Source organism: Sitophilus oryzae, unplaced genomic scaffold (genome assembly GCF_002938485.1).
Source record: "Sitophilus oryzae breed Bouriz unplaced genomic scaffold, Soryzae_2.0 scaffold_1436_pilon_pilon, whole genome shotgun sequence".
NCBI classification, from domain to species: Eukaryota; Metazoa; Arthropoda; class Insecta; order Coleoptera; family Curculionidae; genus Sitophilus; species Sitophilus oryzae.
The window spans coordinates 1-20,810 of record NW_022146100.1 but is presented as its reverse complement, the minus strand read 5'-3'; the positions used below and the strand labels follow the sequence as shown (position 1 = coordinate 20,810).

General features: G+C 31.5%; 2 protein-coding genes across 3 annotated transcripts in view; both read right to left on the bottom strand.

Annotated features, from left to right (window-relative positions):
* The window catches only part of LOC115876370, a 41,481-nt gene extending 29,674 nt beyond the window's left edge, over positions 1 to 11,807 (bottom strand). Inside the window, exon 1 of the mRNA XM_030892112.1 lies at positions 11,622 to 11,807. Coding sequence (XP_030747972.1) covers positions 11,622 to 11,708 — 87 coding nt within the window. The 5' untranslated portion in view covers positions 11,709 to 11,807. The remainder of the gene's footprint in view (positions 1 to 11,621) is intronic.
* A 4,312-nt stretch (positions 11,808 to 16,119) lies between these two features.
* Positions 16,120 to 19,523, bottom strand: LOC115876563 (MORN repeat-containing protein 4 homolog). 2 transcript variants are annotated; one of them, XM_030892374.1, is made up of 4 exons: positions 19,325 to 19,523; positions 19,084 to 19,270; positions 18,027 to 18,103; positions 16,120 to 16,386 (listed from the first exon to the last, which is right to left on the bottom strand). In XM_030892374.1, the coding sequence occupies exons 1-4, from the start codon at positions 19,338 to 19,340 to the stop codon at positions 16,232 to 16,234; spliced, it is 435 nt and encodes a 144-aa protein (XP_030748234.1). In that variant the 5' UTR covers positions 19,341 to 19,523; the 3' UTR covers positions 16,120 to 16,231. The 2 variants fall into 2 exon arrangements, with proteins under 2 accessions (XP_030748234.1, XP_030748233.1); XM_030892373.1 differs by having other exon boundaries at positions 17,994 to 18,103; positions 19,325 to 19,501.
* Between the last annotated feature and the right edge of the window lie 1,287 nt (positions 19,524 to 20,810).

Here is a 20,810-nt window from a genome sequence, read left to right as displayed (position 1 = left end):
GATACAAGAAATTTGATTTTGATGTCAAAATGACTCCTATTTGTAGGGAACGCCACCTACATGCGTTTTGACTGTTTTGAAGAGTAATAACTTTTCGTCCGTACCGTAACTACTGACTAAAAAAATATACCGTACGATGGAATAAAAACGGCGTCAGCGATGGCTATGAAATAACGATCGCTGTCATTTTATATGGGAAATGTCATCAATCGTCATTTCCAAGCCAACTGGACCCCGTTTTTTTTCGATCATACGGTACATTTTCATGACTTTTTACGTAAAAATCGCTACGAGCAACCGTTCTCAAGATATTTAGAATGGAAATATCAATACATGTCATTATTGACAAAAAATAAGCACACTTTGAGTCTAGTTATTTGACTGAAATAATAAATTTTTATTTTTTTAAATTAATCATAATTTTTTTTGCGAAATAATGATGATTAAGATTAAACAGTTTCTGTTGAACTTTTGACACAAAAAAAATCAAATTTATGGTTTCAGTCTAATAACTATTTAGTCACAACATGTTTAATATTTATGTCAATGATGACAGGTATTGGTAATTTCAATTCCAAATATCTCGAGAACCATTACTCGTAGCGATTTTTCCCAAGAGACCTGTATCTCCGAACTAAGCATTCTAGGCATACATTTATACGGACTTTTAACTTATTTTAATCTGCAGAATATGCTGTCGAAGTTTCCGGTATACAGTTCGGACCACCCTGTTTTTTTTTCGGAAAGCAGATAGTACTCCCGGTATTTACTTTTAAGGTTTTTAACTAATGAGTTAGCAATTTATCAAACCTAATTTATAAACATATATTTTTATCTTTTATCTATATTGAATTCATTTATAAGTTTATGTATAACTAAAACACGTAATTAAAAGATGATATAAGAAAATCTCTTCTAATATTGTACCAGCCTCCACTGATACCCATCTGTTTCTTTTTTCTTTATACTTACATAGATAAATAACATCTTTCTCCCATTAAACAAAAGAAAGTTAAATTTTTCGTTATATCATAGTTAATACATGTTGCTTAATGTGTAATAAAGAACTGTTATTTCCACTTTTTCATATTGGGGATCATTATAATGCCGGCATCTTCGTTTAATATAAACAATTTCTCAAAAGTAACATTAGTTTGGGAGAAAGTTCAGATGCTGCCTTGTATACACAGTAATTCTTATAAAAGGAAGTTAATTTGTAATGTTACTTTACTCGGGATAATATTAAAAAAGTAAATTTATAAAAAATGTCTATAGTACATAATATATGTACCTATGCCTATGTGGCGGATTCGGTGGCTTGGTTTGGTTTGGTTTGCATTTCCATTTATTGGCACACCCAAATCTTTAAAATAATTATTACTTTGGTCATTATAAATATAATGGTTATACAGAAATAAAGTGGCAAATAGTATACAGGGAGTTATTCAAAAGTGGCTCATCCCCCTATAACTTCTTTATATTTTCATATAAAAATACGAAATTTGGTATGTTTATATATGACGCACCCTGGTGGCGACAGTATACATAAATAAGTATTGACATCAAAATCAAATTTCTCATGTCAAAAAACTCCCAGACACCAGTTGTCATCCAAATATTGACGTTACTTCAGAAATTATTTGAAAAAAATCGAAATATATATAAAATTTCTATACCCTGTATCTCCGAAACTAGGCATTTTAGGATATACATTTATACGAAGTTTTTACTTATTTTTATCTGCAGAATATGCTGCCGAAGTTTTCGGAATACAGTTTGGACCACCCTGTATACAATAGTTGACAACTGTCTCCTACACGATATGGGAAATGTTTATGTGTCATGTGCTCCAATTGGAAGGTGTTTGGCGGAGGGAAATCGTGTGCTGGCTTAATAGTGTGATATCATTTTATGTATTTAAAATAGTTTTTATAGTTATGTATTTGACAATTTCCTCCAATTTATATTGTCAAACTTTTAAATCAACCCGATATATATCCCACAGTCCGCGCCTAAAATCACTTTCTTTTTCCTTTGACAATAGTACAACCAAAGGTACAACCAACCGAGTTTAAAGGTCAAGTTCATCGGAAGAAGAATAGTTCCTTCTCAGTCGCTTGGTTTATTTTCTCTTCTTCACTTTCTCCCAAAGCACGTAGCGCGAATAACTCTGAAACCAGAATGCATCTGTCTGAGCCAACAAAGATGCGTGTTTGGTAATTGAAGACGACCTTCTGACATTTTCGACGAAGAAAGTGTTATTTATGAATCGATTCAACAGCTAATAATCGATTTAGTAATGTGGCGGTTTCGTCATTTAATGAGGAGAGATAAATCTGTTGTTTAAGAGATAGATAGATAAGCGTTATGTCAAATATGTTTTGTAATAGTTTGTTTACACCACAGAGAGATAAGTAAAAAAATAGCCTTAATTATGTCGCATGAATGTTGACAAATCTTAAGATTTGCAAAAATCTCCTTTTATTAAATACTTATGATGTTCCTTAATTCGAACACTTAAAAGTCTAGGTTATTCGCCAATATATCATTTCTTTCACATTCGCAGATGGTGTTTTATATAAAACATTTCTTTTGTTAGGTTTAGTGTTCATTGATTTTCTATGGTTCAAAGTTCAAAATGGAGTATATTTTGTGTTTTAATTAGTGATATACAAGACCAGGACCAAAACTCCCTTGGTCTTGGTTTTGCTTAAGTCTTTTGCAAGTCTTGCATTTTTATACATTTACAATTAATACCACTAGTTGCGCTTTCTACATAGAAAATGTTTAAATAAATAGTATTTTTGGTAATTTAATGCAAATAAAATATTAAAGAAAAAAATTATTACAACTTGGCCTTGGTCTTTATCTTGCAAAAGTTTTGCACTGGTCGAAGTTTCCAGAGAAAAATTAGTTACCCAACTGCTCTCTATGTAAATAATACTCTATACCGGGCTCAGTTTCACCTTTTCGATAAGTTACAAGATAACTAAAGATACAAAGTCGGAAAATGCAACATTTTAAAATTCGCCCTGTATTTCGTTAACCAATGGAGCTAGAACAAATCTGTGTGTAGCATCTTTAGTTTCATAAAAAAAGTAATGTAAGTCTCAGTGATATAAAAACCGCATCTTTTTATATCTACCACTCATAAACGAGAAACCCAATAAAACACACGAAAATGGGACACTCTGTACTATATGCAGAATTTGATGCTGAATCCAGTTCCGTACAAAATGTGGAGGTATTGTAAAATTATTGTAAAATGTGATTGCAATTAGGTAAGAAAACTTACTTTATCATTACTTTTTTGGGGATTCTTGTTAGACAGCGAAATAATTTTACAATATTATGTACTATGCAACATAAATATTAGATTTTTTTAATGTTTTAATCTTTTTCAACAACCACGATATCGGACTTCCACGCACTAATGGGCCACCCGGTATATTTTTGAATCAGTGCATGAGTTTCCGAATCACTTTGCATACTAATTCTGAATAATAAGTAATCCATCAAATGCAAATTTTACAATTTAAAACTACTTATGTAAATTTACTATCATCCTTATTTCGGCTTGGAGAGCCATTATTTATAATAAAGGCATTATGAAATGCCGTGATGCCCGTGATATTTCCATATGAAGAAAAGTAAATTGAATAAAAGAGCTTTTCACCCAGTCAAACCGGAATCGCTATTTAATTATTTAAACAAACGCTTACACTTTCTTTGGACTGGAAAGGTTTTTACGAATTTATGGAATTATTTCAAACGATCTGTTGATAATTTAATAATATATTTAGTAGAAAGTATTAGAACATTTCTATAGGTCTGTAAAATTATTAATATTAAGAAGTTTAAACTATCCATAGTACCATTTTATACAGAGGTTCTACATTCTGGAATTGTTTGCTTCTTAAAACATAATATTAACTTTTAATATTTTTTTTAAGGTAACTTACTTTGTATGTACTTTTCTTGTACCTACAAAGTTATTTGGTTATACATGAAAGACTTTTTTTAAAGATTTTTTAAAAATGTATACAGGGTGTTTCGAAAAAGCTGGTCATTGATTAATCACGATCCTGCTTAAAGCGCTTGACGTAAAAAGCTGATTTTTGGAAAACGGATTGACTTTAGGGTGTAGAGGTTCGATAAGAAGGGATTTTTCGAAACTCGAATTCTAAGGGGGTGATACCAACCCTCAAATATTAGAATATTTTTTGTGAGAAGAAGAAGAAACCGGTGAGTTTTTCGGAAAAACTCTTAAACGCGTATATTTTATTTTGTTGTTTTACATATTTTAAGATTTTTTAAAAAATTATACATGGTGTTTTATAAAATATGACCATTGAGTAATCACGATTCTGCTTAAACTGCTTGACGTTTAAAGCTGATTTTTGGCAAACGGATTGACTGTAGGGTGTAGAGGGTGTGTTACTTCTCGTGATACTTGATTATTTGTTTATTTATTAATGAGTCGTTGTAATTTTCCCTATAGCTTGAATTTTTTTAAGTGCAAGTTAGAAACACTTGCATTTTTGGTAAAAATAAGTGGAATTGAGTGGGTGTTCGATAGTGGTCGCGCTATTAGAACTCTGAATTCAAAAATCGATATCTCGAAATCTATTAGAAATAATAGATTGTAGTTTTTTCAAGAACTTTGTTAATATTTCTGGCTGTATATTCTTTGTAGACAGTATGTGAAAACTTTTATCAATAAAAAATTTACACGATTGCTGAAAATTGCTATGCTCTAAAAGTAAATGGATGAATTGTTTACAATTTTTGAATGGAAAAAACAACCTTATCGAATTTTTCTTATGTAAACATATTGTAAAATATCCGATCTTGAAAATAAAAAAAAGTTTCAATATCTAAAGTGGTTCTTGAGTTATGGCCTGTTATGTGTTAAAAAGTTGAGTTTTTAAATTATCGCGTTTACTGACGTTTTCTCGTTATAAAAAAATGACACCCTAACGATATCCTTATAATTCCATTTCAGATGCTCAGAAACATTACAAACCTAATGATTTTATCTAGTTATCTCTTGAAAAAAAAGTTTTTTAAAAATAAGTGCTTTTGCGATCGTGATTTTACTTTACTTGATAGGGAAAAGCGTATCGGCAACGCCGCAACAGCACACCGTCGCGCGTCGCGCCGGTCGGTCGCATTTCTCTTACTCCGACTTTATAAGATCCCTATGCGATTTACTTCCACACATGTAAATGCCGACCCAAAAGTAACAGTTGCCAGCACGGTATAGTTCCACTATTATAATGTTGTTTGTTGCATAAAGTTACTAATATTTTCATTTAATCATTAATTTTATAGGCTTAAACAGTAGGTATCTGGTTTTGCCAGAAAACTGCAATGACATGGCCTTTTACTTTTTAACTTTTGTACTAGGATAGAGGATAGTCAACTTTCATTATTGTTGTTATAATAATAGTGTTATGTATTCTTTTTATGATTACCTTGTGCACTGAAAGGTAATCAATTTGGTTTTTTATTATTATTATTATTATTATACTGGCTCTTGTCAAAACCTTGAGACTGTATGGTATGTATGTATGTAAAAAAAGTAAAATGTATGTAAAAAATCCCCTTAAAGGGGATTAACATGCAGAATGAGTGGTAAGAAGCAGTTTACAATAGAACTCAATGGAGAAGAATTGTAAACTCAGTTAACAGCGACAACCAAAAAGTAAAGAGAATAAAAGAAAACGCCTTGCGTGACAATTTTCTGATGCGTGTCGAATACTCGTCAGCGAGTAATGGCAGTAAGTAGTATGTATGTATGTATGAATATTACAGTTGAGGGTTGGAACCTTTGGTGTTACACAGCAAAATAAAATTACACTAAATCACCAAAATACACCAAAACACTTTTACTTTTACACTGGACGTGCGTTTCGCTAACCATGTTAGCATCATCAGCAGATTATTATAAACTGAGTTTATAATCATCAGCAGCTAGATTATTATAAACTCAGTTTATAATAATCTGCTGATGATGCTAACATGGTTAGCGAAACGCGCGTCCAGTGTAAAAGTAAAAGTGTTTTGGTGTATTTTGGTGATTTAGTGTAATTTTATTTTGCTGTATGAATATCACAATACATGTTAAAAAATGTGAAGTAATAAATTCGATTTACTGGGTGCACAGTTTACAGGCTTGTAAAGACGTTACTTTTTGAAAAAAAATTATCCAGAATGAGGAGAGTTTCTGATCAGTAGGAAAAAGTTTAAGAAATCGCCACGTATAGATTAATGTTATAAATCCCTACCAGTTTGAATTAATGAGTAACTAACCTTTAGGAAAGACAAATAAAACGTTCTAATGCGTCCTACTTCACTTTTTCTGAATTTATCTGGCCAGAAGCCATTAAAATATTTAAGTACTTTCAATGAGAGAGGAAAAAATAACAATAATTACATCACTGTGCGTATGTAATTCTTGAGAAAAATTTTCTATTAATGAATGCGTTTTACATGGGCATTTGGCATAGTTTATACGGTTTTGATGAGTTAATGCATTGTTTTCCGAATGTTTAATGCATTTCGAATTGTGTTTTAATAATTATTTGCATAATGTAAGAATAATTTGTCGCAATATCCTTCAAATGAATATCTTCGTTGTATGAATTCCATTTTGTATTATTAGGTCTTATTACTTATACAGGGTGGCCCATCGAAAACGTTCCGCAAGGCATAACGGCCAGAGTAATTTTTTTGTCATAAAATTCAAAAACACGTCAATTTTGTTTGTGAGGGGGCCAACTTTTGCCCCAAAAACAATTGCAAAAGCTTTTTCAAATGGGAAGGGGGATCAAATGGCGCCGCAATGAAAAGAGCTTTCTATTCTCTATATTTTCCCGCTTCGTTTTTGAAAATCGGTCGAATCATTGAGAAAATATGAAGGATTGAAATTTGAAAAGTTTATTTAAACATTTATCAGAGTAAATGATAAGGATAAATTCCTTCGACCAATTTGCTATTTTTTCTTATTATTTCTAGATGTTTACGCATTTTTTCACTTGCCACAAGGTTGAACGATCAGGTGCGGTAGTTGCTAGATAGCTGTTCTGTGACTTGTGCGTTGAAGTTCTTCTCAATAAAAATAATGAATGTGGCAATCGGATTGCGCAGATATTCAATGAACACCATCCTGACAAACACCTTTATGGCAAAATTGTTCGCGAGTGAGTAGCAAAATTTCGCGAAACTGGTTCCGTTATGAATAAAAAGAGGCAGAGGGAAAATCCTGTAGTAAATGAAGCTATGGAGGTATTCGTATTGGGCCAAGTTGCCATGGATAGTACGCTGAGTACAAGAAAATTAGCCAATGAGACCGGCGTGAATCGTACAAGTGTCCAAAGGATATTAAGAAAACACAAGTTCCACCCGTACAAAATTCAGTTGGTACAAGAACTCAACGAATACGATTTTGATCGTCGCTTGCAATTTCGTGACACTATGAGTGAACGAGTGGCGAATGATAATAATTTCCTATTTAATGTGTGCTTTTCGGATGAGTGTACTTTCTTTTTGAACGGTGTAGTTAATCGGCACAATTGTCGCTATTGGGCTGAGAACAACCCCAGGGTTTTTCACGAGGTGCACAAACAAAACCCTCAGAAATTGAACGTGTGGGCTGGTATTTTTGGAAATTCTATTGTAGGTGAGTTTAACGATATTGAGAAGAACTTCAACAGCTATCTAGCAACTACCGTACCTGATCGTTCAACCTTGTGGCAAGTGAAAAAATGCGTAAACATCTAGAAATAATAAGAAAAACAGCAAATTGGTCGAAGGAATTTATCCTTATCATTTACGTTTAAATGCTACATGTTTAAATAAACTTTTCAAATTTCAATCCTTCATATTTTCTCAATGAATCGACCGATTTTCATAAACGAGCAGGGAAATATAGAGAATAGAGAACTCTTTTTATTGCGGCGCCACTTAACCCCCTTCCCATTTGAAAAAAGTTGGGGGATGACACCCCCGCTTAGAGGGTTGAAGATTTTTGCAATAATTTTTATGGCAAAAGTTGTCTCCCTCACAAACAAAATTGACAAGTTTTTGGATTTTTTGAAAAAAAAATACCCTGGCCGTTATGCCTTGCGGAACGTTTTCGATGGGCCACCCTGTATATTGGTAGGGATTATTCTTGGAAAGTGCAATATTTTCCATAAGATTCTTTCTGTTAAATGGTTTATCATGAACAACATAGTTTAATTTTTTTTTTAGTTTTTGAAGTGAAACTTCTTTACGTTCTTATTACGTTTCGTTTGCATCTTTATCAGAGGAGTGTGACTAAGGATTTGATATTGAAGAAAAAAGTTGAAAAAAGTGTCGATTTCGGCATAATTCGGGACCGACTATAGGACGACCTGGACGACCTATTGCTTTTTCAACATTTCATACTACACTTTTTCAAACATGTCCTGCAAATCTTTCAACTTAATAGCTATTAGTCAAGAGTGTCACTTCAAATATGCGCACATAGTGCACGCACACACCATTTTAAAAATTTACAAAAATTAAAATAACTTGGGAATCCTCAACAAGTAGTAAAATTATACAGTCAGTTTGTTATGTAAACAGTATTTGAAAGTTATTTCAAAGAATAAAAATAAACAATGTCTTTTGAACGTCTGAGTATGTGTGTAGGCAATTGTTATTCTCCCCATTCTAATTATATATACTTATTGTTATTCTTGTTAGTCTTAAAAATTTATACGGTTGAGCAAATACAATATTCTTTTAGCATTAAGACGGATTATTTGTTTCTGTCAACTAGAATCACTTTTTGTCTAGTCTGACTATCCAGTTGCTTTATTAGATTTGAAATGAAAGTATAATACGTTATGGATTGCTTTTAAATCAATATGAATAATCGTATAAAGTCTGTTCAACGAGAGAAGGAAGGCTTTTTCAGACATCCAGAAGTTTACACAAAAAACAATTTACTTTTAAATTAAAACGACAGTCTATATCCCAGTCACTCTAATATATTCTTTCATTGAGACTTAAAAACTAATGTATTAACTACTATATTTTCAACTATTGCCCCTCCCCCTTAAAATCACCTCCAACAACCAAACATACATTCTAGTACATACTTTAGGCACACTTTAGGCTTGCACTTAAACAAAATTCACAAGTTTTTTATTCTAGGAGCTACAGAAGCCCGACGCACTATTGTCGGTTCCTGTGTATTCATATAATATTATGTGATAATTCCTGGGAATTACCTTAGGAATTACAGATATCTGTTGTCGTATAGTTTCTGAGATTATGCTCCTCTTTACAGATGGTATTGAAATTAAGTTGAAGAGGTAGAAATCTAAAAAAAAATGAATTACACTACACACTAAAGAAACGAAACTAGGACGGCCTCTCAACAGTAAAAGTATTTTTAGGCTAATAATTACAATAGTCAAGAAACCAGAGCAGATGTGGAACAATTTCGTTTTGTATCGATAGTATTTAAGATAAATTTCAAATTCATGAATTTGAAAACTGTTCCGAACGCCAACAGTCGTTAGAAACTAAACGGAACGTATAAATTAAGTATTTCTCTTCATATTTTATCCGGTGCGGTATCTACGCATTATATAACCGGACCGAGTTGATTGTTCCTGTTCGGCACGATTGTTCCATCTGATGTATCCGGTAACATTTTTCAACAAAATCACATTGTTTATCGTCGCCTTACACAACCACATTCTTCGCCTGTCCGTAACTTTTCACTCTTTCATATCGGCCAAATGTAAAGAACTGTCTTGGAACAATACGAAATATGTCTTTCCTTTTCGGATGTAATTTGCCTATTTCAAAAATCTATACAGGATAAAAAATAATGTCCATACATTTGTGGTTTGTTGATAACTAGAAATGCTGAGCATATTGCCAATGACACCGAAATATGCCACTGGGTTCATAATCTGTGGACACCGCCTCTTTTACACTACAGAGCCGAAATCGCTCGCTAACATTGGCGTAACTACAGGGGTGCCCTGGGGGTGCGTGAAACTAAAAACTGAAATAAAATTTGTCAAAAATTAACACTAATAATTATAGAAATATTAAAAAGGATAAAAGGAACATTTTCACACTACACCAGTTAAAAATGTTTTTTAGTCAATATAAAAATAAATTCTAACCTTCTTAAGGTCAGCTGACAGTAAGCGCCATTAGAAAATAAAGGAGGGTACGGGTTAAGTAAATGACGTCTAGGGCTTGATCTCGCCAAAATTTTCATCGATTGTCATTCGCCAACAAGTTTTCTAAAACATAGAAGATTTCTCACAGATAGGAACTTGAACTTCGGCCTTAGATACAGAATTGTGAAGTGCTATGTCTGGTCCGTTTTGTCATACGGCATTGACATTGAAAGTTGCAACGATAAACAGAATTGAAGCCTTCGAAATGTGGCCCCTACGGCGAATGCTAAGACTCTTAGCATTCTTCATACACTCTTAGCATAAGAGTGTCCTGGGTCGACCATGTGAGAAATAAAGACATTCTCAGTAGAGATAGTCTAGAAGAACGTGAACTCTTCGAAATCACCAAGAAGAGGAAAATAGCATGTTTGGTACACATACTACGCTACGTGGAGAATGCTATCCTTTTATCGTCTAATTCTGCATGGTAAAATCGAGGGAGGCAAAAGGGGAATAGGCCGAATGAAGCTATCCTGGCTGAGAAATATTTGTCATTGGACAGGCATATAGGACTTCCAAGCCGCTGCAATTAATAGAACCATCAGATGAGGAAGAAAAAGATGAACGCCTACGCAGGAATCTGCAGGGCACCTTAAGAAGAAGAAGCAATGACGCCGTTCTTTTTTCGATCATATGGTCTTTATTCTTTATGTATGTATATGTTACATATAACATATACACCAAAACATTTTACTTTTAACACCAGAGGCGCGTTTTGCTAATCATGTTAGTATCATCGGCAAATGATTAAATCTGTCCAGTTTTAATCATCTGATGCGGATGGTACTAACATGATTGAATAAATGCTCGTCCAGTGTTAAAAGTAAAGTGTTTTTGTTGTATTATTGCAAATTAGTATTTTATTTTGCTGTTGGTTCCAACCCAAAACTGTTGAGTGTTACCTTTTTTAATATTTTTACGTAGTATGTATTCTAACCTCTGCCTATGCAGGGTGAGTCTTAAATAAGTGCTAATATTTTTAGGGTTAGTATATTTCGACCCAGAAACACGATTGTGAGGTTTTTTTCTCGAAAAAAAAATCAAAATTTGGAATTTTTTTAGTTCTTAGTTAAAAATATAATTTGTCGTTAATATAGCAACATAGGTAGTAGATTAAATTTACAAGAATGAAAATCCAGAAAAGATACATTGGTTCTCAAAATTTTAGCAAAAAGTATTTTTTTTGGAAATTTTCAAAGTAAAATATCCCGGTTATTTTAGATTTATTTGAAAAACGGTAAAAGAGAAAATATTTTTTTATCGAGATCTACACAGCCATGAAAATATTTGCACTTATTTAAGACTCACCCTGTATAATATTATTTAATTACCATAGAATAAGTTTCAAAAATTAATACGAATATTTAAAAAATATCCTTCGCTCACCTGTTGTTGCCCCCCACCGAAAAACTGGCCACCGCACGCGCCCCAAAGCAGCGTCCCGACCAACACGCATAACGGACCACGCATCATCGTCTCTCTGATGACGTTTCAGATGTACCGAGCGCGATTAAACTACTGAAAATCACCGGGCAATGCGACAGATATTTACGGTAGTCCCCCGACGGTGTAAGCAGAGTGTACGTCGAGCCCTGGTCCCCCCATATCCGCCAGAGACGAAAGATGTAGAAAACGAAAGGAGATGCCGCCGACGATGATCGCGGTGATGATTTCGCTTTCTTAAGGTATACGGAAAAAAGTGAATTGGTATAGCAAAGAAGATGTAGGCAGAGCCGCTTTACCTATTTGGCAAGAAAGGCAAGTGCTTAGAGCGGCAGGCTGATGATGGCTGATTTTTTTAATGAAAACATATTGGAAAACGATTATAGTTTTTCACGTAGAATGCAGTGGCACAAAAACAACTTTAAAAGGCCGCTTATGTTAAAAAGTTAAATAATGCATTTTTTACCTTATTTATGAAAAAAAAAGGAAATTTTATTACGGTCGCGTCAGCATCTAGGAACATTTAACGACCATTATGAAAATAAGTATAGGGTATAATTTATTTTTAGAAAGCTCATAAAAAGGCAAATAAAATAAAGATACAGGCTATTCTGTTTTCTGTGTTTATTTTGTGTTAAAAAAAACATAAGTTTGACTCAATTTCGAAAATGGCAGCTTCCAGTGAAAATCAAGTTATATCACTAAATTCTAAGTGAAAGTCGCTATGGAACTCAGTGTTCATCTTTTCGATAAGTTATAAGATAACTGAGATATGAAGGAAGTCAAGAAATACAACATTGTCAATTTCGTCCGGTTTTTTAAAAACCAAAGGGGCTAAGACAAATCTGTGTGTAGAGGATCTTTAGTATCATAAAAAAGGGGGGGTTTCTATATATATCTCTATTATTTCTGTATATCTCTACTCATAAATGACCCACGCCCTGTACAGAGTGTCCGATTTTCGTGTTATAGGGAGTTATAGTAGTTATCAGTTATCTTATAACTTATCCAAAAAGATGCGATTTTCAAATCACTGTGCTACTTTTTAATGACACTAAATATGTTACACACTAGTGATGTAAAAATTCTAAGTAATCGTTACAAAGTAACAGTTACTTTACGAGGACTCGGAGTAACGCTTAGTATTTGAATTTAGGACTCGTTACTCGTTACTAAGCTAATTATTACTTTTGCGCCGGCAGTAATCGTAATCCCTGGAAATACACGAACCGAGAACTCGAAACTCGATACCGTCGATACTGAAATATTCCTTACTTCGACGTAGGTCTAGTTGTTATCAATATGTTTATGTTTAAAGTGTTGACTTGACGTCGGTCGGTGTTTTGGATGGCAAATGTGTGATATTTTTATTACAATTATTATTATTATATTATTTATCAATAGTACATAGTTTAATTTACCATATCATTATAAAAATATTATACATACTAGCGTGTACCAGCGAATTCGTTCGCGTCGAATTAATCATTTGTAATGGTGATAATAAAGCAAAGTAAGAATTTCCATTAACAAACAAACTGGATAAAATTTTCTCACATTTATGTCAGCATAAGAAAAAACAATATGGCGATATTATTATATAACTTAGGAGGTAGTTTCATCTCGTTGGAATTTGACTTTCGAAAAATCCGTATGTCAAAAATAAGCTTTTTACGTCAAGCAGTTTAAGCAGAATCGTGGTTAAGAAATTATCCAATATTTTGGAACACCCTGTATAATTTTTTAAAAAATTTCAAAATATGTAAAAAAAAACAAATAAATTATGCTTGTCCAAGCGTTTTCCCTAAAGACTAACCGTTTTTTAAATAACAAATATTGTAATATTTGAGGTTTTTAAATAAAAAATATTTTAATATTTGAAGGATAGTTTCACCCCTTTAGAATTAGAGTTTCGAAAAATCTATTCTTATCGAACCTCTACACCCTAAAGTCAATCTGTTTTCTGATTTTTCGAAACACCCTGTATACATTTTTAAAAAATCTTAAAATATGTAAAAAAACAAAATAAAATATACGTGTTTAAGCGTTTTTTCGGAAACTTGACCGTTTTTTAAATAAAAAATATTGTAATACTTGAGGGGTGGTTTCACCCTCTTGGAACTGGAATTTAGAAAAATCCCTTGTTATCGAACCTCCACACCCTAGAATCAACCTGTATGCCAAAATTGAGCTTCTTACGTTGAGTGGTTTGAGCAGGACCGTGATTAATCAGTATGTCAGTCATTTAAGAATTTTATATATTAGTATAGATAATTCGCATTCGCTATTGCGAATGATTATAAACTGACATTCGTTTTCGTTATGTCGCTACTTTGAACTACAACAGGAACAGCAAATGTATTAATTAACTGATTGCTCAAAAACAATACCTACAAACAGTGCATAAAAAAGTCATAAACCGCACTAAAACTAACAAACATAAATTTATTGACTAATGATAGTGATGCGATTAACCATGGTAATGGATGAGCTTCAAATATTAATAATACCTGTAATTATATTTTATCGCTCATTTAACACTATTAAATTTAAAAGATTTAAAAAATAGTAATAGAATTAGCAGCTTCCAAAAACTTCTAAAGATATGTTTTCATTTTTGATTTCATCAGCAAAAGTTACCCACCCACCGTTACTTATGGATATAACAAGATTATGACTAGCACAACTGTTGTAATAATATGTAATATTTTAAGTGATATGAAAGTATTTGTAGTTTGTGGACGTATTGTATGATGTAAGATTTTGAAACAAGCTGCTAAATCTTCAGTACGTCCCGGCTCTACAAGAGGAAAAACTTTTTATTATTGACATTTGGAGGAAAATGTATTCTTCATAAAAAAAATTATTGATATAAAATGGTTAATCCTGTTTATACTTTTTCAAATTTCTATACCTTTTTATAAAAAAAAAACAGAAAATATAGTTGAATTTTTTCGGCCAATAATTTTCCCGTAACTATTATCACTCTTTCCGTAGCATTGAAGTAAATAAATGAACTTCTTTAACATTTTAAAGCAGCAAAAAATAAGACGTTAATTAAAATTCTATCAATAACAATTATAATGACGTTAGTCTATGATAATAATCTATAAAAGAATGAAAACTATTATGAAAACCAAATAAAAACTATGGAATGAAAACGAAATTATATTACCATACAAACGCGTTATAATTTCAAGGACTTTGAAGAAATTCAATTATATTTTCATGTTTTTTTAATTTTCTCTAAAACGGTAGAAAGGTTTAGAAAAGTAGAAACAGGATTATCAATTGGAGAACAAGCAAAAATTTTATGAAGATGTATTTTTCTCAAAATGTTAATAATAAAAAAGTTGTTAATCTCTTCAGGTATGTTAGTAGGCTTTGACTGATTTTTGTGCCAACAGTTCTACCGATATACAGGGAGCCTTGCAATGTAGTGTTTTTTCACGTAATTTCAAAATGCCCTGTAGAGTAACCCGATTAGTTTAATAACTCCCAATAAAAACTATTTTTTTAGCGCCATCTTTTAGCAACATTTTGTTTTTTTAATTACCCTTTTATCTTTATTATTAATGAAAATATGCTGATTTTTGTGGATATGGGCTCTTACGTATTTGTTGGTAGTTTGTTATTCAGTTCGAATCCGTACGCGTTTAAAAAGAAATATACTTATATTAGGCATGTGTCAAAAGTGACTGTGAGTCTCTGAGTGTACCTTAATTATGAATAAAAATCGTTTTTTAAATGAATCTCAATGTACTGTATATAGTGGTTGCGCTTTCACAAGAAGGCATAAATCATATGAGCTAGCTTAGCGATTTGGAGTTTCACAAGCTACCATATCCCGAGTGTTACAGCGCTTTGTGCAAACTGGAAATAACACTCGACAAGTAGGTCTGGGTCGTCGTCGAATTACAGATCCAAGACAAGCCCGATATATTCGTCTTCAAGCGTTAAGACGGAGATTTACAAGCAGTAGAGTGATTATCGAGATTTCTTACACTGTTATAACTTTCATCAGTCAAAGTACTATAACGAGAAGACTAGCAGAAAATCAAATAAAGACCTTATAAAGCAGCAACCGGACCTTTACTTACAAGGAATCACCGAAGACAACGCTTGCTGTTTGCCCGTGAGCACGTCAATTGGCAAGCTAGAGAATGGGCAAAAGTGATATTTTGTCAAAAAAAAAAGTGTCAAATTGGTTTGACAATGACGATTATTTCCACATAATTTGTCACTGAAAATGACTGCAATCTCCATTTCAATGCCAATTCTGATGCCGTTTTTTTTATCGTATGGTAGGTACCTATTAAATGTTAGATTATATTACATAAAATAAATACGCAATACAGTCAGTATTAATGCACTTTAATTCTATTAATGCAAATTGGCTTCATAAACTAACTATCTAATTGACAATTACCTATTTGGTTAATCCTTTCGACAGGTAAAAGAGTGAAAAGTAATAAAACTAATGAATTTATATAACTCTTATATATTTGTTTATTGTTATTTCAACACAACACAACATTTCACATGACAATTTACTAATTTGGTACGAACTTTTTTCGTGCCATAAAAGCCACCTTCTGGGCCTTTTGCACAACATCTGGACAATTCTTGCGCCTCTTCAAATTACACTCTTGAAAGAAGCCCTCGTTGCGCGGAAAACCATGTGTGTTGTCAGAGAATGTTGTTAAACCTATGGAATTAAATGTACAAGGTAATCGCGTTACACTTTAGCCATCTCTGTAACTATTATCTCATGTAACGCCAAGTCAGTTTATATTATTTAGTCTCTCTTGGAGCACCTATTCAACAATTTTGTTCTATATTATTAATATCAATATTAGTCATCTTTATTTCTGTAATAATTATAATGATTTGGCAAATGCACAGCACCATAATAATTATAAAAGAATAATCTACCATCGCGATTACTAAGTAAATGAAGATGACTAATATATGAGTAAAATAAAGATAACTAATATTGATAGGTACTAACAATTTATAACAAAACTAGTTGAAGCCTGGCGTATCCGCCACGACATCAGAAAAAAAAAATCCTTTTTTTTTATTAAATAAAAAACAAAAAAATCCCGAGATGGCAGTTTTTAGAAGAGCCAATTAGCTATCTTTTAGTAAAAAAGTAACTTTCTAGAGCAAGTCGTTACTTCAGTAGAGACGACGCAGATAAACATTAGCATTTTATATATGTAGATTGTTGAATAGGTGCTTAAAAAGAGACTAAATAAAACAAATTGACTTGGTTTTACATGAAATATCACAACTTTTTATAGCGGAGGAATTGTATTGCGAGACTTGGCATTTTTTTACATTTTATGTTTTTGATGGGATGTTATTTGTTATTAAGCAGTTAGGGAGTTAGCAAGTAGGGAGATTCCTCACGTAACTTATATTACGTGACGAATCTCCCCACGAGAGTTGGCACATGTTTTTTGAAGCGCCTTGTATATGAAAGAAACAGATAGTCCAGATTTTACTAGAATGTTTTTAGCCGCCCAGATTATTCCATTTTATGTCCTTGATGCGTTTATTTTATTATTGTTTATTATAGTTGTTTATACAGGGTGTTTCAAAAAAAAACAAGGGTTATCACTCGTGGGGAGATTCCTCACGTAAAAATAGGATTTATTTTTTATATCAACATAAGTTCCCATTTTGCTTTGTTTAGTAGCTACAGAGTGTTATCTTAATATTGTTTTGAATTCTTATAATTTTCTTCCAGTTACTTTTAGCGATTCAAATGAAATTTTGATAGTAAAAGTTACTATAAATACGACATATTTTAAAGCTAAAAAAGTGTCGACAAATATGTCGACACCTGGTTAATAAACCAGAGACGTGCATATGAGTTATCACTGGAATATTTTTCTAAAAAAGAAATGTACGCCAATGACTTTTTTCTCTTGTTAGCGAAATGGTACAAGCAGTTTAATGCCGATTAAAAGTTGTGTCTTGATATTTTGTCGATTTCGGCCTTTTTGTGAGATAAAAAGAAAAAAGAAAAAAAAATTCTACGTAAAAAAGTGGTTTTGACATGGTTTTCGATTCCAAACCAAGAGTTACAGCGATTTGTTAAAAATTCACATTTTTTGAAAAACACCCCGTACCTCTTAAATAGCAACATATATCGATGTGCGGTTTTTAGCGTCATGTTTTTGATAAAAATTGAACTCCAGACACCTATATTTTTTATCTCTTATAGAAAAGGAAGTTTTTCTTTAATAGTATACAATTTGGCCCACCGTGTGCAAGTTATAACTCAGGGGTTAATTTAAAAATTACCGAAACCATAGATCTGTCCACCACGAAATTCACCTTCATGACGGGTAGTGTCTGATCTCCAAAACACTCCGTATCCGTGAAACCAGCCTTGATAAAACTCTCCCTCGTATCTAAAAATATTATAAATAATAATAATAACAAATATCGTATGATGGCTTGGCTTGGAAATCACATCAATGACATTTCCTATACAGGGTGTGTCTTAAATAAGGGCAAATATTTTGAGGGCTGGTGGATATCGATTAAAGAAATATATTTTCTCTTTGTCGTTTTTCAAATAAGTCCAAAATAACCGAGTTATTTTATTTTGAAAATTTCCAAAAAAAATAAAATATACGTGTTTTAACCGTTTTTTTGGAAACTTGGTCGTTTTTTAAATAAAAGATATTGTAATATATGAGGGGTGGTTTCCCCTCTTGAAACTGGAATTTTGAAAAATCCTTTCTTATCGAACCTCTACACCCTAGAATCAACCTGTATGCCAAAATTGAGCTTCTTACGTTTACTCTTGGTTTGAGCAGGATCGTGATTAATCAGTATGTCAGTCACTTAAGGATTTTATATTGTCTGACTAATATTAGTATAGAAGTCCGATTCTGGTTTGTTTCGTAGCTACAGGGTGTTAAAGTCTTTTAGTTTATAGTAAAAGTTACAATAAGCGTTACAAATCTTAATGCTAAAAAAGTGTCAATACATTCATCAGGGACATATGGGTTATCACTGGAATATTTGAAGAAATTTTTATTTTTATTAATTTAATTTTAATATTATTTATAAAAAAAATGACTTCAGACTTAAGAGACTTAAGTCTTTTAAAACTGACTTATTGCAGCTCTGGTGTTGATTTATAAAACAAATTTGAATAAAAATGCTTTGAGATATAAAATACAGGAAGTTCTATTTTTAAATCATGGAGTGTAGATTATAGAGATTTTTCCTCTACACTCCATAGTGTAGAGGAAGAGTTTATACCAAACAATTTAATTTGTTTTTGTATTTTCTTTTGTAAATTTACTAAATTTAAATATTAAGAAAAATATGATGTTGATTTGATTATGATTAAAATTACAGGGCTGATTTTTTTACTTGCCTGGATGAATCTGAAAATGTTAGAACACCCAAACCATTATACAAGCCTTCTTCAAAACACCCATCGTATTTAGTTCCATCTGGAAGAAGCAACTGACCTTCTCCATGCATCTGTCCATTTTTATTCCAGGAACCTACATAAATGGCCCCATTATCGAATCTGTTTCCCCCAGTTGCGAACACAGGCACTAAAATACACATAATAAAATTTCCAAACTATAATTACATATTTACAAATTTACAAACGGTCTCATCCATCGCAAAATATTCTATATACTAAACTGTATTAATTAAAAAAGAATTTAATGCCTAATTTAATTAGTGTATTTTTCTCTAATCCTATTTGCTTTGGCCTAAATATTATATTTTGTATTACTTAAGTATAATTTTATATTTTTATAAAAAGATTAAATTAATTCTTAATGTTTTAATTCAAGTGAATATTAAAATTTAAACTATGTATTCTGTTCATTTTATTACTTCTTTATTTAAAAGAATACTACAGTGTAGCGCGGTTGAATATACGAGAAGGGAAAGATGTAGAAACAAAATATTTTATGGGTATATGTGGGGAGGCAATCTGCACAATTTAAAATTATTTTGAAATATACAAGGTGTCTCAGAACTAAGATCCATTTTTATCCAAAGTTATATTTTTTCTTATGGAACACTCGGTATTTTATTTTATTTTTTGATTCTTAGGCCTAAAAAAAGGCATTTATTATAAGGGTTAAATGTTTAAAATTTTTGGTTATTGAGATATTTTAATATATTTAAGTATGCATGCTACAAAAGAGTTGATTAATTTTTCATAAAAAACAGTAAATTTTCAGAGAAAATGTAATTTTTCAAGAAAATTGTAAATTTTCAGAAAACTGTAAATATTCAGAAAAAGTGTAATTTTTCAAGAATATTATAATTTTTCAGAAAAAGTGTAAATTTTCAGAGAAAATGTAATTTTTCAAGAATATTATAATTTTTCAGAAAAAGTGTATTTTTTTCAGAGAAAGTGTAATTTTTCAAGAAAATTGTAAATTTTCAGAAAAATGTAAATTTTCAGAAAAATGTAAATTTTCAGGAAGTGTAATTTTTCAAGAAAATTGTAAATTTTCAGAAAACTATAAAATTTCAGAAAAAGTGTAATTTTGCAAGAATATTATAATTTTTCAGAAAACAAAAGTGTAAATTTACACTATTTCTGAAAAATTGCACTTTTTATGAAAAATTACACTTTTCCTGAAAGTTTACACTTTTTTTTTAAAAATTTTACTTTTTCTGAAAATTTACACTTTTTCTGTAAATTTACAGTTTTTCTGAAAAATTACACTATATTTAAATATTTACATTAATTTTGAAAAATTACACATTTTCCGAAAATTTACACTTTTCAATCTATTTTTTTTTAATTATAAAAATGTAAAAAAACGTAATTATTAGAAACAGTATAATTTTTCAAAAAAAACGTAATTTTACAGGAAAATTGTAAATTTTCAGAAAAAGTGTAAATTTTTAGAAATAGTGTAATTTTTCAGAAAAAGTGTAAATTTACAGAAAAAGTGTAAATTTACAGAAAAAGTGTAAATTTTCAGAAAAAGTGAAATTTTTCAAAAAAATTATAAACTTTCAAGAAAAGTGTAATTTTTCATAAAAAGTTGCAATTTTTCAGAAAAAAATGTAAATTTACAGAAAAAGTGTAAATTTTGAGAAAAAGTGAAATTTTTCAAAAAT

Bases quoted from the DNA above. Each gene is read 5' to 3' on its own strand.
- LOC115876563 (XM_030892373.1), bottom strand. The intron at 18,104-19,083 runs GCAAGTAAAAAA...TAATATTTTTAG, and splicing joins ACATTTTCAGATTCATCCAG to ATACGAGGGAGAGTTTTATC. The intron at 16,387-17,993 runs GTAATTTTTAAA...TTAATTCCATAG, and splicing joins TGGACAGATCTATGGTTTCG to GTTTAACAACATTCTCTGAC.